The sequence below is a fragment of the Gracilinanus agilis genome, chromosome 6 (genome assembly GCF_016433145.1).
Source record: "Gracilinanus agilis isolate LMUSP501 chromosome 6, AgileGrace, whole genome shotgun sequence".
NCBI lineage: Eukaryota > Metazoa > Chordata > Mammalia > Didelphimorphia > Didelphidae > Gracilinanus > Gracilinanus agilis.
Genome location: NC_058135.1, coordinates 169,178,892 through 169,197,957, shown reverse-complemented (window position 1 = coordinate 169,197,957; position 19,066 = coordinate 169,178,892). Strand labels below are relative to the sequence as shown.

The 19,066-nt window shown below is 31.2% G+C and overlaps 1 protein-coding gene across 1 annotated transcript in view; it reads right to left on the bottom strand.

Annotated features, from left to right (window-relative positions):
- Positions 1-9,963: 9,963 nt before the first annotated feature.
- Positions 9,964-19,066, bottom strand: part of GABRA2 (gamma-aminobutyric acid type A receptor subunit alpha2) — a 103,771-nt gene continuing 94,668 nt past the window's right edge. Inside the window, exons 8-9 of the mRNA XM_044680353.1 lie at positions 18,087-18,289; positions 9,964-10,269 (exon numbers count right to left, since the gene is read on the bottom strand). Of these exons, the coding sequence (XP_044536288.1) occupies positions 9,964-10,269; positions 18,087-18,289 (509 nt within the window). The remainder of the gene's footprint in view (positions 10,270-18,086; positions 18,290-19,066) is intronic.

The following is a 19,066-nucleotide window of genomic DNA, read 5'->3' as shown; positions in this document are numbered from 1 at the left end:
ACTTTGCACCAGTTTATATATGTCTTTCCAAGTTTTTATGAAAGCTTCTTGCTCACCAATTCTTATAGCACAATAATATTCCTTAATAATCATATACCCTAACTTGGTGTTCAGTTATTATTCAATTGATGGACATCTCTTCAATTCCAAATTCTTTAATGCCAACAATAAAAGACTTGTGTTTTACTTTTTGTTTTATATACTTGGAATACACTCCTCGTTGTTGAATGACTGCATCAAAAATATGTTGGGAATTAAACTGCTTATTCTCCAAATAATGGTTAAACTCATTTTAGTCTAAGTCAAAGTCTTAGGAGAATCACTGGTCAGAGATGGCATATGTCTCTAAGAAAAGAAAACTATATTTAAATAATAATGGTGAAAAGAGAAGACTGATTATATCTCTATCTTTATCTATACATACAAGATACCCTGAATCATATACATGCAGTATGTATATAGAAGCAATTTTAATAATTTTATTTCGGGGATAGATAAAACATATATTATAGCCTTACTTAGATAAGAGTGGGAAATTCCCTCCTATTTAGTAGAATAAATTGATCCCTTCTAGAATTTGTTTTCTAATCTAATCTCTGTGTATGGCTCTTATTGTTGAGCTATGACTTCCCTAGCTAGGCTTCTGGATTCCTAATCCGGGCTTGGCCATTGGACTTGTAACTAATTTCTAAATGATTTCAGGAGATGCTAATGTTCTGAACCATAAGAGGTCCATTCTTTGTGATTGATTCAAGTCTCTCTGCCTAATTTACTGGAAGGGGGCTTTCTCTTATGTATCATATTCTCTTTAACACACACTATGAAGGGTAAAGAGATCAATGATGCAAACACAAGAAAGGACTCTTTATGCTAGAACTTAGTAGGTATGTTCAGAGTTTCAACTCATAACATTCTTCTTTTATGGTCTTCAGAATATTGCATCACTGATAGCACAATAATAATTTCTAAGATTTATGGTTATACATTAAATACAAACTACAAATATCTTTTGGATTTCTGATAGTAGTATATGTAATTGAGCTATTTATATGATCTCATTTGGCATTTGTAACAATAAAGCCCCACAATTACTAATATCTCTATGTGGGAGATGAAGAAAACAGAAAAGATATGATTTGTGCAGTCATATAGATATCAAATACTTGAATTAGCATTCAAAAAAAATAGCCTGAGTCTAATTTTAGCTTTTTACTCTCTCTCATTTAGTATCTAATAGTATGAGATTTAATTTAAATGCATGATGTTCATAAGCATAGATAATTCCCAGAGAGATTGGAATTTTCCTCCACTGATACAAATCTTGCTTGTAAAGGCAGATTGGTATAGTAGATAGAGTCTGGACTCAAAATTACTTGAGTATAAATCATGTCTCATATATATATATATATATAGATATAGATATAGATATAGATATAGATATAGATATAGATATATAGATAGATAGATATAGATATATGTTTATATATAAGCTCTAAAACCCAGATAAAAAACTTAACTGCTAATTGCTTTAGATGAATGCATAGAACTTACACACTAAAAAAGTATAAACTCAAGGGAAATTCACGTTCCTGTTTAACTTAAATTTCCTAATATAAAGTACCAAATAAGAGTAAAAAAAGAATTCTCTTTCATGTAATATTATTATAAAGGAACAGGTTTTCATGTGAATACTATGTCATATATAGCTAATTACAGTAATAAGTTAATTTAAAAATATCAATGATACTTAAAAATCATGTGGTTTAGGTCTATTTAATGTTCATAATAACATTCAAACTTAAATATATTCATTTGGCAAACAATGATCTCCGAAGATAATCAGAGTTATTATGAAAAGGTATAATAATAGGGTCATATTTATTGAACCTTTCTCTGATGGAGAAATTATCCTTGAATAATAATGTTTTCTATTAGTTTAAATAGGAATACATCTAATAATATAAGTAGATCTACACAAAATTAAGATGGTGGGCCTAATAGAAAGAAATATTCAATTAGCAGATTTTATTGATTAAAGAAAGTTATAAAAGTTTGAAATTACTTTCAGAGAAATTGGCATTTATATCCTTTTATTCTAATCCAATCATACAAATGTGATATTTTTGTTATGGAAATTCCTTAAATGTAGCTAATTTTCTCATTGAATTAAAAAATAGTCAATGCATTATTTTCTAAAATAAAGAATAAAGGTAATAAGGCAGTTACTCATTATTTTCTGAGTAGCTATGTTAAGAATATTTTCTTACAAGACTCATCTTGGTCACCATTCCTCTCCAACCATAACTCCCCCAATTGAATACAATTTAAAGGGAATAACAACTAAAATTATCATAAAATATGTGTTGTATAGCCCAAAACTAAAGCTTTCATTGAATCCAAACTTTAATATAAAACAATTAAATATTTATTATTAGAATTTTAAGAAATACTTTTGAAATCAAATATATTGAAATTAATTTTAATAAGAAGTACAAAAAGATAATGTTAAGCAATTTTTGCAGGTAGTCAATTATTTTTCAACAGCAAGCAAAATGAGACACATTCAAATAAATATTAATTTGATTCTCTTACACTTTAAAAAAAGTTGATAACTTTCTCCAATTAAAACAAGGTCACAAATAAAAGAATATTATCACCCCCTTGTGTTATGTTCTAATAGCTAGGAAACTTACCAGTGAAGCACCCAGAAAATTCTATGCAGCGTCATTATTCAAAGGTTGGTGTATGTGCACACAACATGTATTGACTGCATTAGGACTTTGCTGTTAATTGGTGATGATTTATAATTCTCTCCCCTTTCTCTTTTTTCTTCCTTTTCCTTGTTAATTAGGCAACTCATAGAAACTATTCTCTTAATGTGCTTCCCTAGATACCCAGTGGAACCTTAACAATAAGGATATCACTTTCAAAAGATGTTGAGTGGCTTGCTTGAGATTCTTCACCTACTGAAATCATCTATTCATTCCCAACACTTACACAAGGAGGGTCCAATCAAATTCCTTGTCTCAATAAGGAATGCTAAATATCATTGTAATTTGAGGCTTAGGCACCCAGAATTCCCAGGAATCAAGCATTTGCCTCTAAGATTTGGAGCTCATTTTATGACCTTTAGGATCCAATCCATGAAAAAAAAAGTCTTCAGGTTCACTGGGGAGTTTTAATCATACTTTATTCCCACAAAACAATAGGCCAAAAACCAATCAAAGAGATTAAGCACCTTCTAGTCATTATGCTAGATGATAGGAATACAATGACCAAAGTGATACAGTCTCAAACCTCAAGAAACTTGTATTTATTTTACAAACTCTTGAGTATTATTTTTCCTTTTGAAAAAAGATTAATAGGATGTTTCTGTATACCTTGTTTTCTAGTGGAGTCAAATACTCACCTTTTTTTATTTGTTATCTGAGCAGAAGGATTACTAATGCATCCATTTTTTTTTGAGTGGGAGGTTAATCAGGATCTATCATTTCATCAGTAGAGGGAATTCTCAGAGTGAAAACTCCCTTCACTACTGTAGATCAGTAATTGTTTTAATAAGAAGTTTTAAGAGTTGTCAGTGACTTAGTCACAGTCACAAATACAAATGCAAATGCTAGGTTCCAGGGATATAATGACCAAAGTGACAGTATTGTCAGAGGTAGGTTTTGAAAACGAGTCTTTCAATGCCCCCCCTCCCAATTCCCTATAGCACATACATCTAGGCAAGAGCCTCTTTTTATAAACATTGTTTTACTAACAGGGTAAACAGGTGGAAAATAAAGTTGCACTCAAGAAGTGAACCAAACTAAAGGAGAGTAGGGAGAGTGGAGAAGAACTAAGATAAAAGGAAAATTTTACACTAACAATCTCAACATGATTCTTTTGACTTCTTTTCCTATGTCTTTTCCAAATGAAAAATTGCAGCATTTGAATTCATTTAGGATCTCAGGTTCAATTCATGCTTCACTTGTGAACCTGTAATATATCATACCTAGTAAGCACCAGGGAAAATATGACAAATAAATTTAAGAATTTTGAAAATTACAGATATCAATCAAATAATGTTTCAAAACAAAGTATAACCTGTTGCACCTAAATTATTTTCAAATCTTTACTAGTAAAATAAAAATAATTAAAGATGGAATGATTGCTAAAATTCCGTATTAAAATAACTTTCTGAATATCATTGCCAACTTGTAAATGACAATAGTAATTGACAATACAGGACCAGAAATAAAACCATGTAAATTAAAACAAAGTATATTAACTAACACCAACTTAAATGAATTTTTTTTCATTTCTCTATCCCTAATATTAGTCTTTGTTTCATAAGATGATAGTGAAACCAGAATTTTATACTGTTTTTAGTAATTATTTGGTTGCATATGGTAATATTGACATCATTTCAAAAGCATTGGAAAAATATTTATGTGAGAGCCAATGAAAGCCCAAGAAAATACAAGTATTTGCTCATTCTGCTTAAATTAGATAGTAAGTGGCTTTAGATAGACAATAAATAGAAATTCCTGATTTACATCTATGAATACTATTCCTTGATAAGAAAGCCTCATTGGATCTCAAAACAGTCAGTTGCACCAACAGGTGAATGGGTGCTTGACAGTAAACTGGATACTTAAGTTTCTACAAATTTAAGAATATTCTTCAAAATAATCTCTGGAATTTTTTTAGGAAATGGTTATGTGATACTGGTGACCTGTTACACTTAGAAAATTTAAAATATCAGGGAAAATTCCAATTGGATAGGACAGTTTTAAGTGTTATAACTAATTTCCAAATTCTTCCAAGAGCCTATAGAAGACAGTAACAATTAATATTCTCATTCACAGTTTCTCTTCCAAAGCTATACTATTTCCAAACTTAATTACTTGTTCAAATAAAACTGACATATTTATTGAGTAGATACATGAAAAAAATGTTTTGTTTTTAAAAAATGATATGAATTTCTAAATTTTTGCTTCCTACTTACTTTCTAGGGTCCATCTTCCATAAGCTAACATATAGAATAAAATCTTAGCACATTAATAATTCTTTAGGAAGATGTTTATATATCTGCAGAAGGAAAAATAATGTATATTCTTTACTAGTATGATTATGCATTGGCATTAGATCATGTGAAGGAAGAGGTTGGTCTACATTTAAATAAATGTATGGCTATTTTATACAAAACAGGAATTTCTTTTAAACACATTGATATCCTAAAAACTTAAATCAATTATAGGAAAGAAAAAATATTGATATTTAAAATATGGTGCTAAGTAAATAGTTAAACTACAACATATGTTTGAACTGTTTATTTGAACCTACTAAGCCACTAGTTTTGCCTTTCTAGAACAAAAGTTCCTTTTAAGTCAAATTTATTGAACTTGAAAAGGATTTTTATTCCTTTTTCTCCTGGTAAAATTATCAGCAATTCTTTTAACAAGTTGTTGAAATACTATAATGCTTGGGGACTTACTTATTTGACTTTTTATTTTTTAACAGTAAAAAAACCTGATGGTCTTATTTTGTTTAAACTTGAAACAATCATTCAGGGTATATTCTTAGCCTCCTTTTAAAATCCTTTCCTTTTATTCTATGATTCTTTCTGTTTCTATGGAATTTGTAAACCTGTTGATATAAGATTTAATATAGGAATTATAAATATATATTTATGAGATGCAAAAACATAAATACTAAGGTTATGGCTAGAGATTATGAGAAATACAAGTTTTCAAATTTTTAAGTAATGCATTCAATCCAAAAGGGATACAATGAATAAATGTCCCATTATAATTCAAGCCTAGCCATCAAACTAACTTTTCTGATGTGACATCAAAATATTGTCACTACAAATTCTAAGCTAAAGTACAGTCAAAAGCAGTTCCTCAGATGATCATAAAGTGGCTTACAATTAAATTGATTAGTTCAAAAGAGGTCCTGAGTGCTCCAGGAGCTCAATTAAAATAAAATAAAGAACAGAACCAGGAAATAGAGGCTAGTAGATAACTCCCTAAAATTGTCAACCTTTGTATTTTGGCCAATCAGGCAGAAGATTCAAGAACATAGATTTATAATTACAACAAAATTTAGTTTGATGATTGGAAAAAAAACCAAGTATTTTTGTCTATTCTTTATTTTCGGTAAACCTAATGGTCATGTTAATTAACTATTAATAAGGATGTTAAGAAAGATGAATTTCCCAAATTCACTTAGCAATTCAATCATGCTGGATTGACATTGCCAAAGTACTCTTCTAATTGAGTATTTAAAAAAAAAACCCTTTGAATATAAGAAGAGTTGAACACTGTGATGCATTTTTTCTTGTATGATTCCTTATTTATCTTCTATATTGGGTGTTCATTGTATGTGGGCTGAATGAATGAATAAATGGATGAAAGTATAGTAAAAGAAACTGATAACATGCAGAAAGCTAGTATATTTATTTGCCTTCTTTCTCTTCTCTAACTTCAATAAAAACAAAAGACATTATGAAGGATACCTTCGTCACTATCTTGGGCCATATGTACCAATAATCCATAGTATACTAATTCCCAAGTTATCAATTCTCCATGACACATTAAATACATATAGTTTGTGGATTATTTCACACCTCTTTAAACTTTCTAAATTATAGATACCAAATGCAAGATCTAAACAGGATCTTCAGTCTTTTGAGTAGTAGATTTTTTAAGTGAATCTTTGTATTTTTGGAAGCTGAAGAGATAATTCAAGATGATTCTTCATCTTATCCTGAGACAAACTGGAAAAACAGAGAAACTAAGGAGTAGCATCATCTTAAAATCACCTGAAAAATTATTAAGGCTGGCAATTAAAAATACTGATTTTTAATTAATTTATGAAATGACCATGTTCCTTGTAGTTTTATATTTAAAGTAATAGCAAATGGATAGCAGAAAAATATAAGAGTATTTCCAATATTAAGCTAGATTTGCATATTTCATTGATCATCTTATTTTGGCATCTTATCTAAAGGGATGAGATTCACATTTACTTGTCTTAATATTAATGGCAATTTCATTACTTATTTTAAAGTAGGGCTTACCTGATAAGATAATTATACATATCTTCATTTTTATGTTCATACCTGCATATATCATATATACATATACATGAAATTATTATTCATATGCCAAGGGAGCATGCTGAGGATATTTAACACCTAATTTCCTGAAGGTTCTGTTTTTATCCTTGGAATAAACCATTGCCTTCATTAGTTTACATTCTGAGTTTGTTTGTTTTTTTAGGGATGAATAACACATTCACATTCATAGCTCTATAAGTTGAGATCGTTTCCTTCCATGAAGTTTCCTACCTCTCCCAAGCAAAATTTCAACATTCCTCCATACCTATTCAGACTTCTAAAATATTCTTTTTAGGGATATGAACAGAGATACATGCACCAAAGTCAGAGCAGTAACAGAGTATTCTGAAATAAATTATGTGAACATCTGATATGACTACAGTGTAATTAGGACAGAATATCCTAAACCGTTGAAACCACAGAAAATAATGATTCTAGACAATCTGCTCAAACTCACATATAGGACTGATGCCAGCAATAAACCATGCAGGGACAGCCTTTTGCCAAAAACAAGAGAAAGATTGTTCATGGTAGTGGTTGATCTGAAGAACCAATTATTTACAAACTTTTTTACATATATACATATTTATAAATTTATAATTTATAGTTGGGTAGTTTGGAAATAAGGGTATATTTTATAATTTACAAATAAAAATGCTTTAAATGTATAATAGATATATACCATGAAAAACACCCCTTTTATTGCTTGCCTTCAATCTTAAACACTTTGTCATATAATTGCAAACATATCTGAATTACATGGGAGATCTACATTGTATACAAATATATGTATGAAAATAAGGTTCTTTTTAATTAAATGTTTGAGTAAAGTGCATGTTTTAAACTACTTTTATGATAAAGAAGGCATCATCAGAAGGGGATGAGGGAAATTCCTACTGGGATCATGTATCAATCACCCTTTGGTTCCTTTAATAACTCATGAATCATATTGTGACCTGTGGGACCACTGAATATTAAGCTTTGTCTTCACTGTCATTTCTATTATAAAAATGAATTTGTGACCTTGATTTCAATATAATCATGCAGAGTACAAAAGAGAATCACAATAAAAACAAAGGAAGAAAGAAAGGAAGAAAGAAAGAAAATACTAGGAGAAACAAAGAAAAAAGGCAAATGAAAGCAACAGTGTTTGGTTCTTTTTGCTTTTTTTTTTTTCCACATAAGAAGATATTCCTTTTATTGACTTTTGAACATACCTATTTTATGCACTAGACTCAAATACTGTACAAAACTGCAAGAAATGACACTGTACAACTACATGTTTTTACAAAGACATCATCATAAAGGTGATCTCTTAATAAAAAGTCAACTAATAACTGCTAATGTACGTGTGAATCGAAAGGGCTTTTACACTGTCCAGAGGCCTGGAAGTTAGGGGTCTTACAGAATCATTACATTTTTTAAAGCTGTCTCAGGGCATGATGGATATTTTCAAAACATTTAAATTAAAAAAAACATAATTTTATTCATTCTTATTCAGTATTTATATAAAATTGGAAACTGTTTCTAATCTTGCTACTTTTGTGTGAGTGTGTGTGAGTTGTGTGTATGTATGTGAAATAGTCAGTAATTGCCTGTAATGCTTTAAAGTTTAAGTAAAAAAATGTTCAACTCTTACCAAAACCTTTTCTGGTATACAAAGCCATTGTAAAGTTATGTCAGCAAAATGTAAAGTTGCAATTTACAAAAGCAGATTTACATTAAATCTTATCTGAGAGAGCTGCTTTTAGGACAGAGAAAAAAGTGCCACTTTACCTGCCTCTTCCTTTAGAATCAGTGGCTTCCCCAAAATGATGAAGAGAGAAGCCTTAAGGCAGAATTTTCTGTATTAGTAAACAGGAACAAAGAGTATCTTACAATTTTCATATATGTTCTCCAGGACACAAAAGCTCTGATTGATTTCTGAGGAGTGGGAATGTCAGCGTTGCTCAACAGCCTTCAAAGCTTGAAATGAATATTTTTCCTGTCTTAAAACCAAGATAATTTGGCTGATCAATCTCAAAACTATACACACTTGAAAGAGTGAGACACACTCTTTTGTGAAATGGAGACACTAAAAATTTAAATTGTCTGTTGCTGATGGAAAAAAAAACCCCACCAATTTGTAGGGTTCAATGAGTACTTCAAAAACAAGTTTTAGTAAGATCTAAAAGTAAGAAAATAATAACTATGGCATTCCAACAATTATTCATTTCTAAGCATAAATAACATCCTCTCGGGTCATGAATCATCTAAAGTTTGAGTCCATCAAACTGTAATATGTACATGGATAAACAAACTGTACAGAATAATTAGAGGCTGAATCTTGCTTCCTAATGTTCGTCTTATGTGCGCCAAACTCCCAAATACATCAGCAGGGATTCTGGGTGCTCAGAGAAAGTGTTAAATTTGCAAAGAACAAACACTACTGTTTTAAAAAGTTCATCTTTTTAGTGATAACTCCATCCATTCCCGTAGAATTAGACATGAGTAGAGAAAAATCCTAACATTTAAGTGAAGCAAAAGTGTTCCAAAAGTATTGTGTAGAACTCCCATTTTCATTTCTACAGTAAATAGAGGTCAGATTCAGCATACCAAAAATTGACTTCAAACCAACTTCCCTCGGTATACTTTTGTAAAAGCAATGGCTCAGTTGGCATGGGTGCTATCTGCTTACAGATCCCATGAGTTAGCAAATGTGGGCCTCCTTTGGAGACTTACTGATAAGATATATTTCTATATACATTCTGTACATATTGGTTCACAAATTAGCAGTTATTAGTCGGACTGTACATAGCAAAACAACCTAGCAGATTTTTCATTTTGCAGTATCCATAGCATGTGTGAGATTTTTACATTTAGGTTGATGGAGCAAACCCTAAAAGCACAGGTTCTCTGTTGAGATAAGTAGCCCAGTACACTAAATTAAAAGTACCAAATAAGACTGGAAAAACTATTCTAGACATTCTGTCTATCTTGCTAACACTGTTGAATGTTTTCTTTGCTTCTGCGGGCTTTCCCTCTGGTTTCTTGTTGGTTTCTGCTGTGGTGGCACTCTTGGAGATGGTGGAAAGAACTGGGTCCTTGGTGATATTTGGAGCATAATTGGCCACAGCTACAGCATAAGCATTGTTCTTCTTCATGACAGATGCCTTCTCTTTTTTCTATTGAAAAATACAGAAATTAAAGCAGTGTAGGAAAATCTTGCAAAACATTTTAATGGATGCTTTGTCAGTGAGTACTGGGAGATTATCAAGTGGTCTTGCTCACTTATTGTCCAGGTCATTCTTAATTATATTAAAATATTAATATATATATATAGCTATTCTGATAGCTTTTTAAGTAAACAATATATCAAGGGTACAAAGATTAGAGATGTTGTATCTCAGATATATCACAGATGTATTGGTGATGCTCATTGTGCTTCTAATTTGGTTTTAGTTGAGGAATGTTATGTGATCAATGCTTTGTAGTATGATAGAATTTGACTAAGTGTCATAAAGAGGGCAAACAATATAGGAGGAACATCCTAGAAATGCGTAATTCCAAAGTGACTTTATTCTCATTTAAGAAAATTCACTCTTTATATTGTTCTTTAAAGTAAAAAAAAAATATTTTGAGAATCATTCGCTTTTCTGCTGGGAAAGACAGAGTAGAGATGTGGATGGCAAGGAAAGGAAAAACTGAATAATATGTAATGATTAAATATGTGATTGATTGAATCTCACATAGCATGTAATAGAATGGTACATGGTGAGTTGCAAGCAAGCTACAACAAATAAACAAAGAGGAACTGTGAAGAAAGAATAAGTGAAATATGTCATCGGGATAATGTCAATAGGGAATGAGTATGGGCTGGCCATGTGGTGAGAGCAAGATACATCTGAGCTTTTGAGATTCACTGCTGTCTCCTGATTTGGGAGAAAATCTAGGAAGATTTCCAACATGTTGAATAGGTCTGTTACATGTCATTTATGGGAAGGAATAGAAAAGATTTGACTGGATGGGCAAGCAAATATGTGATATGTGTCCTCAAAGGAACATCCTTCACAAATTCAGGTGAGCAACAAAAATTAAGAGGAAAATTATACCCACCATATTAAAATATATATGTATTATTTACATGACTAAAAATTTATTATCAGCAAAGCTTTTTGATCCAAATAAATCTTTTTTGCACACTTTTATCTTATAAAAATCTTTCAAACTATGATATCTCAGGGCTACTGAAATGAAGTACTGATGTCAATATAGGCATATTGACATATAAATATTACATGCCAACTTTCCCTGTAGCATAGCTATGTCAATCATTTACACTCATTGATATTCTAAAGAAATACTTTTTAAAAAATGAATACATGTTTGAAAAATGTTTATGAAGATACTAAAGGAAGGTACTAAAACTCATGTCCCCTTCCCCCAAAATGAAAATAACTAATATTCATTTTTAATATACAAAATAAATCAGAAAGATTCAAAAAGAAGAAGAAACAGGCAGGAAAGCAGCTTTGAAAGTAAGCATTGAACTTATTTTATATTTGTAAATAAAGCAAGCCACATGGAATGGAGAGTCATGGTTTCACATACAATCTTTTTATTTCTATCTTTTGTGTGAAAATCATTATTTGCTTTTTTGAGATCACCATCAAAATTCCATTTTTTGAATAATAAAAGAGGATGTATTTTTAGATAAATAATGACGTAGACTTTTCTGAATTGGGAGGCAATTTTTCCCACCTACACAATCAATTCTAGTTAAATTCTTTCTTAAACTGAAGAAATCTTTCAAACATTGTTCTTAATCAGACCTGTCTTTAACCCTGATAAAATTTTTTTCAACTCATATTTTGTCAATCCTAGAGACAAAGATAACACATTTCAAAAAATTATCCTAGTACTTTTTATATGCATGAGTAGTCCAACTGCTTGTAGGCACCTTTGAATTCTCTGCTAAGTGGCAGAATATACTACCTTATCACTTTATTATCAGAGCTGCCCCAAAGAATCCTTTTAAAAGTCAAACTACACACAAAAGGATACATATTTTGCCTTAGGCCTCAGAGATTTTTAATGAATTCATGTTCTCAAAAAATGGAAAGGGAGGAAAAAGATAGGAAAATTTCTTATATGGAATAGACCCAACATTTGCTTCCTGTTTTAAATTTTATAAAATTCCATGAAAGAGAGCAACAAAAAAAATATTTTTAAACTAATAAAACAAAGAAATGTTATTTTCAATGTATCTCAACCAATGAATAGTTTGTATTTCTTACCACTTTAGTGGAAGATATTGATTAATTCTCTTTCAAAAAAAACTTGCTTTTAAAAGAAAAATAAACCCTAATGTACCCAAATTAATCTAGGATTAAGGTTATATGTATATGTATATATATATATATATATATATATATATAACTGCATTCAATTCATTTCAATAGGGTTCATGGGGCTTAAATCAATTATAGCCCTGTTTAAGACTATAAATATAAATACCAATACTCATTCTACTTAGTCTAACATTCAAAATAGAAAGAAAATGGACTTGCTTTGCAGTTTGTTCCCTTATTTTGGTAATACAAAATGTATGTTATTTCAATTTTTAAAAATCTTTCTGAAATTATAATATAACCTTTATAGACACTGAAGAAGTGAAAATTTAAAATAAGGCATTCTTGTTATAGAGAATGTTGATGTTTTCACTGAAGCAGAATGAAAAGATGGTGCAACCCACCATAATTAAATTCTATTTTCTATTTTTAAAATGGTGCCTTACAGGATTCAGAATATATTGAGAGTTTGTTTATTGCTATTTCGAGGCCTCTGGGTGTATGTTCAAAAATGTCAATCATTTAAATGACTAAAGCACCAAGGGACTTAATTCAAGCCAGGAAAAAGCCTGATTACCACAATGAGCATGACCTGTATCCTGGTGGTAAACTAAAGTCTCCTCTTTGAAACCAAGAAATGAAAACAATAGTGACAATAAGAAGAATATATCTGAAATTTAGAACTCTACTCATTGAAGCAAGTTAGCATATGGTCCACAATATTTTCACAAATTTTAGAGTTGAAAGTCACTTTAATCATCATTTAAACCCATTCCACTTCACACCTTATTTTATTTAGGAAAACTAATTTACTAAGAGACAATTTGCCCGAGCTAGTTAATAGTAGAACTAGAACAAGAATATTCCCAAAATTCCATGATAAAGGGTTTTTGTTGTTGTTGTTTTGTTTTGTTTTTGTTTTTGACATAAAACTAGTTTTGGTATTGAAAACATAAGAGAAACATATGAGGTTCCTGAGGAAAGGATTGTTTTCCTCAAGTTAGCAAATTACCAATGCATAGCATTATGTGAGGCCTGGCTTTTAACACATAACATGGATTCTATCTTTTGTTTTAGCTATTTTTTATTTAATTTTTTTCTCATTTATATGTAAACAAAAATTAGCTTTCTGTTTTAAACATTTTGAGTTCCAAATTCTCTTTCTTCCTCTGATCTTTCTTAATAAATCAAAGGAAATATATTCCATATGAAAAAATAGTCCTTTTTAGAGAACAAAGAACATTTTTATGATGTTGTAAACATTTATCAAGGGGATAACTGAAAAAAAATCTCTGTGCAACTCCACCTCAGACTATTGGAAGTATCCATATATATCATGCTGAGATCATGATCATATTGTCAGATTTTGGTATCATAGTCATAGAGCTCAGTTCAAGTGTTAAATTTTACAGATGAAGAAATGGAAGCCCAGAAATGAGAAGATACTTACCAAAGGACACACACCTAGTAACTAACAGAGGTGAATTTGAGCCAAGTATTTTCTCTGTTTTTTTTTACAATGCCTAGAATGCTCTTCTTCATCTGTGTCTCCTGGTCCATTTCCTTCAAGTTTCAGCTAAAATCTGAGCTTCTACATGTAGTCTTTCTAAACCCTCTTAATTCTACTGACATATATAAAGTTTGTGGTCTATTCTATTATATTGTGAACAAATTGATGGCAGGGGTGCTGACTTTTGCCTTTTATGGCATTTCCAGAGTTTAGCACAGGTATTGGCATGTACTAGGAACAAATAAAATAAAAGCTTATTTACTGACTGAATCCTAGAGTTATTGATACCAAGTCAAGCACTCTGCCTATTATATGATCTTGTCTCCAGTTCTTCCTATTCTAAAAAATCTCAGAACAGGTAAAATACTGGAAGGGTCTCTATCCTAATTCTACTTTATCAGATTAGTACAAAAAAGCCAAGAGAAGTTAATTGACTTGCCCAAAGTCACATAAGAGGTATGAAAAAGTAGAATATTCTGTCTAGAGAATAGGCTACATACATGGGTATATCGTAAGAAATGAATGGATGGGTAAGGAGGCTTCAAATTCTAAAGGGATGTGTGGATTACATGCTACCTTAAGGTGGTTGTGCTTTTTTCAGTGAGTAATTTGGAAATGTTCAAGAATTTTGAGCACTAGAATGAAATAATCAGATATATATATACATATATATATATGAATGATTTACCAATAATAGCTAAAATTATGGAAATTAAAAATGAAAGCTAAGTAGTAAAATAGTTTTAATTGGTGCCAGATACTATACTATACTAAATACAATTATTATATCATTTTATCCTCAAAAGAACCCTGGAGTATGTATGTAATTATTATCCTCACTTAATAGATGAGGAAATTGAGGCAAACAGAGCTTAAATGACTTGCTCAGGATCACCCAGGTAGGAAGGAGATGTGACTAAATATGGAGTTGGGTCTTTCTGACTCAAGACTCAGCACTCTATCCATTTGCATTACTAGATATTTAAAGAACTTATTGGAGTATGAGGCAATAGGGACCAAGGAGTCCAATTAGGAAGCTGGTGAGAATAGCAGAGTAGAGTGAATAATAGACTTGGAGTCAGGAGATATGAGTTTGAACCCTTATTCAGATGCTCTCTAGAAATATAATCATAAGCAAGTCACAAACTTGGCATCCATTTCTCCATCTGTACAGCAGGGATAATAATACTTTCACATTTTAAGTTCTTAAGAGAAAAACATTTTGTAAGCTTAAAATGACATAATAATCTATTGTCCAAGTAGGTGGTGATAAAAATATTGACTAAGATGTTAACAGAGGAGTTATATATGAGAGAGATATGGTCTCGTGGGGAAAAAAAAACCACTGGTTGGAAATCAGAGGACTTGGGTTTAAATCTCATGGGACTTTGGCAAATCACTTTACTTCTTTTGACTTCAATAATTAGCCTATAAAAGTGGAGATGAAATTGATGAACTTTAAGGTACTTTACAACTTAAAATCTATTTATTCTATGCAATGACATTGTCACTGAATGCACCAGAAAATCATTGAGAGAAGAAAAAGAAGTAATAAGATTGCAAGCTTTGGGCAATGGGTGAAAAATGACAATTCAGGAGATTGCAGCTTTGAATTTTAAATTCAAATTAAATATAAGATTATTTATTTCGAGATGTGTAGAGTTCAAAATACTCTCAGTATATTCAGGAAATCTTAGCCAGTAGGAAACCTAAAAATTGAGGTCTGGATTCCCATGGTTGTGAAAAAGCACAACCACCTTAATATGTTTTGATATTCACTCCTACAAAAAAATTTCTACCTAGTCTTACCCATATTTACCAGTACCTCATGGCTCCCATTCACCTTCTATATCACAATTGTTTGCCAATAGGAAACATTTTAGTATTTCAATAACATATTGATACCCATGGAAAGTCGAATTTAAGACAACATCAAACAAAGAAAAAAATACACGAATGTTCTTTTAGTGAAGACCATCCTGAACTATCTGATATTTATAGGTCCTATGAATGTATTTCTATGTACATGGGATTTTTTCTTTAATACTTTCCATTATTTATCTTAGATACAGAACTAGTACAAAGACTAAGCAAACAATTTCTACCACCTTTATGCTGCAGATTGAGCGCTCTCTTTAAATATAATACCTATCAATGAAGAAAAGTGATGGGAAATGAATTTTAATTAACTTGACAGATAGACAGAAGAATCATAGGAGATGGAATTCATGTATGACTGGGGAACTCAGGTAATTTTAAATCTAGTCAAATAAGAGGACATGGGCCTGTGAGTCTGCTGACTCATATAAACAATCAATTGATTTCAGGGGAAGGGTGTTCCTAATATGAAATGAATATAATCATCAATTTTTGGATCCTTCTTTGACTCACTGCATAAGGATTGATGAGCTTGAAAAGAATTTGATACCTCATTGAGTCCAAGAGAATCCATCCTCCCTCCACTTTTTGCCTTCCACTGCCTTATCTCGCTATGAATTGCCACCACTTAGCTATAAATCTTTTTAAAATGTTGGCATGTATACTTTTATAATGGTTTTTGACTTCAGATAAAGATAAGCTAATTTTTATTACATTTGAACAATTATTTGCCATTAATGAGAGCACCACACAATTAGTATGGATAAAGCAGAAATGCTGCACAAATCTCCCTAAACAAACCATAAATTTATACTGAAGCTTTCTCTCCTTGGAGAGAGAGAGAGAGGGAGAGAGAGAGAGAGAGAGAGAGAGAGAGAGAGAGAGAGAGAGAGCGAGAGAGAGAGAGAGAGAGAGAGAGAATCACTCAGAAAGAAGGAACACAAACAGGTCTACAGGTAATAATAGGCATTAAAATGAGGGCAGTAATGCAATGAGTAGAGTACCAACTTGGGAGTCAGGAAGACCTGAGTTCAATATGGCCTGAGACACTTACTATATATGTGACCCTGGGCAAACCATTTAACCCTCTTTGCTTCAGTTTCCTCATCTGTAAAATGAGCTGGAGAAAGAAATGGCAAAACACGGTAGTATCTTTGCCGAGAAAACCCCAAACAAGGTCACAAAATGTTGGACATGCCTGAAATGATTAAACAAGAACAAAGATAGGGGAGAATAGAGAGCACCTGGTATACTTGTCAAGTCTAGAATTCTAGTATAATGAAGGTGATTTCTACCTGACCCTCCCAGCCCTTCTCACATAGTAACTAAGCTGAATTTCTTTTAGAATATTGACACATACTATGAAACAAGTGATGTGTCCTCCATATTTTATCATTGTGTGTAAACAGGTATTTTATTATTTAAAAGAAAATTATGTTACATATCTATTGACTACTCAGTCATAAATAATAGTTTTATTCATTACCTAAAGAAATTCAGATTTAACTATACTTTTTTCAGTAAAAGTAATAATTAACTTTTATATAATGCTTATTATGTGCCAAGAACATTGTTAAGCATTTTTCAAATATTGTAAACAACTCAATATTGAATTAAAACAGAGATAGTAATGAGATCTGTAATTTTAGTGGAGTAGAGGAGTTGCAGGTGACATAATTTTATCAATGGTAAATTTACCAATAGATTCATAAGTAAATTCATTATATAGTTTCCTCGTTGAGTTCCCTTTTTTAATATATTTATGAGTCATGTCACATGTTCACATATGCAGACACAAATATAATTATGTGTCTTTATTTGTGTGTATGTCTCTATATGTGTATGTCTCAAAATATGCACATGTATATAGAGTATATATGCTATATATTGCATATTAATATATACACTAATATGTTGTGATATGATATGATAAATCATATCATATAATTTATATCTATTTTCCTCCACCCTTGATTTCACCTTGGTTAAAGAATATCCTTGTATAGAAATTTCCACTACATATACAGATCAGCAATTACTTTGTGACATCATTTTAGAGGATTACCTGGAATCTGAGATGTACAGTGACTTATCAAGGGCTCTATAGCCAGAATGTGCTAAATATCAGACTTTACTCAGGTGTTTTTGACTCCAAAACTAGCCCTCCTTATAAATCTACAGCTATTCTAGACTCTTTTTAACAAAGGAGTACATTTGGGAAGCGATGGGGCAAATTTCTACTGTAAAGGCAGCTGTCACTTACCTTGTCATTGACCACACTCTTTCCATCCCATGCCCATCCTCTTTTTGTGAAGTAATTGACTGTGGCAAATTCAATCAAGGCAGAGAACACAAATGCATAGCAAACAGCAATGAACCAGTCCATAGCTGTAGCATAAGCTACTTTGGGTAGGGAGTTTCGAGCGCTTATGCTCAGCGTTGTCATTGTTAGTACAGTTGTCACGCCTAAGGAAGGAAATGGGGGAAATAATTAGGATCAAATGTCATTAGAAGTTTTATCCTATATTAAAATCAAATATATCTTTTTGGTCCTCTTTTATATGTGGGCATCTGAGAAAGAGTTTATTCTTAGTTACCTTAGATATTAGCTATACATTTAATGCACATTCATCTTAAAACTCTGGAAGTCATTATCATCTAGCATTTATTAATCACACTGTGCCGTGTTAGAAACATAAAGCAAAAAAAGGGATAGAAATGGAATGCTGTTTGTTCCTTAATATGGACCTATTTCTTTTCTTTGTCTGCCAACTTAACCAAATATTTGAGAATGGAATTGTTCATCTGCCTGAAGATGACGCACTTTTATTGAACCCTTATTATTGTTTTTGATAAAAAATATTCTGATATACTTCCCACTGACATTAATCAAAGACCTCAATTATGCCAGGAAGTAAGAAAGTCAAATCTCTAAACCATTAACCATTGTGTATGTGTGTGTATATATATATATATATATATTATTATTATTATTATTATTAAAATTCTAAGTATATTTGAGTGCATGGTATGGTTAGGGGTCATAGGGGAGGAATTCTGAGCTGCTCAAAGTTTTTGGAAGGCTAAACAGAATTAACTGGATAAAGAGAGTAATTTAAAAAAATAATGGATCCTTAAATAGAAAGGAAAATATAAAGAATGCAGAATAAGGCTTTTAAAAATAAAACCCCCCACTAGATTTCAACAAAACATCTTTCCATAAATTTATTCATTTTCAAATTG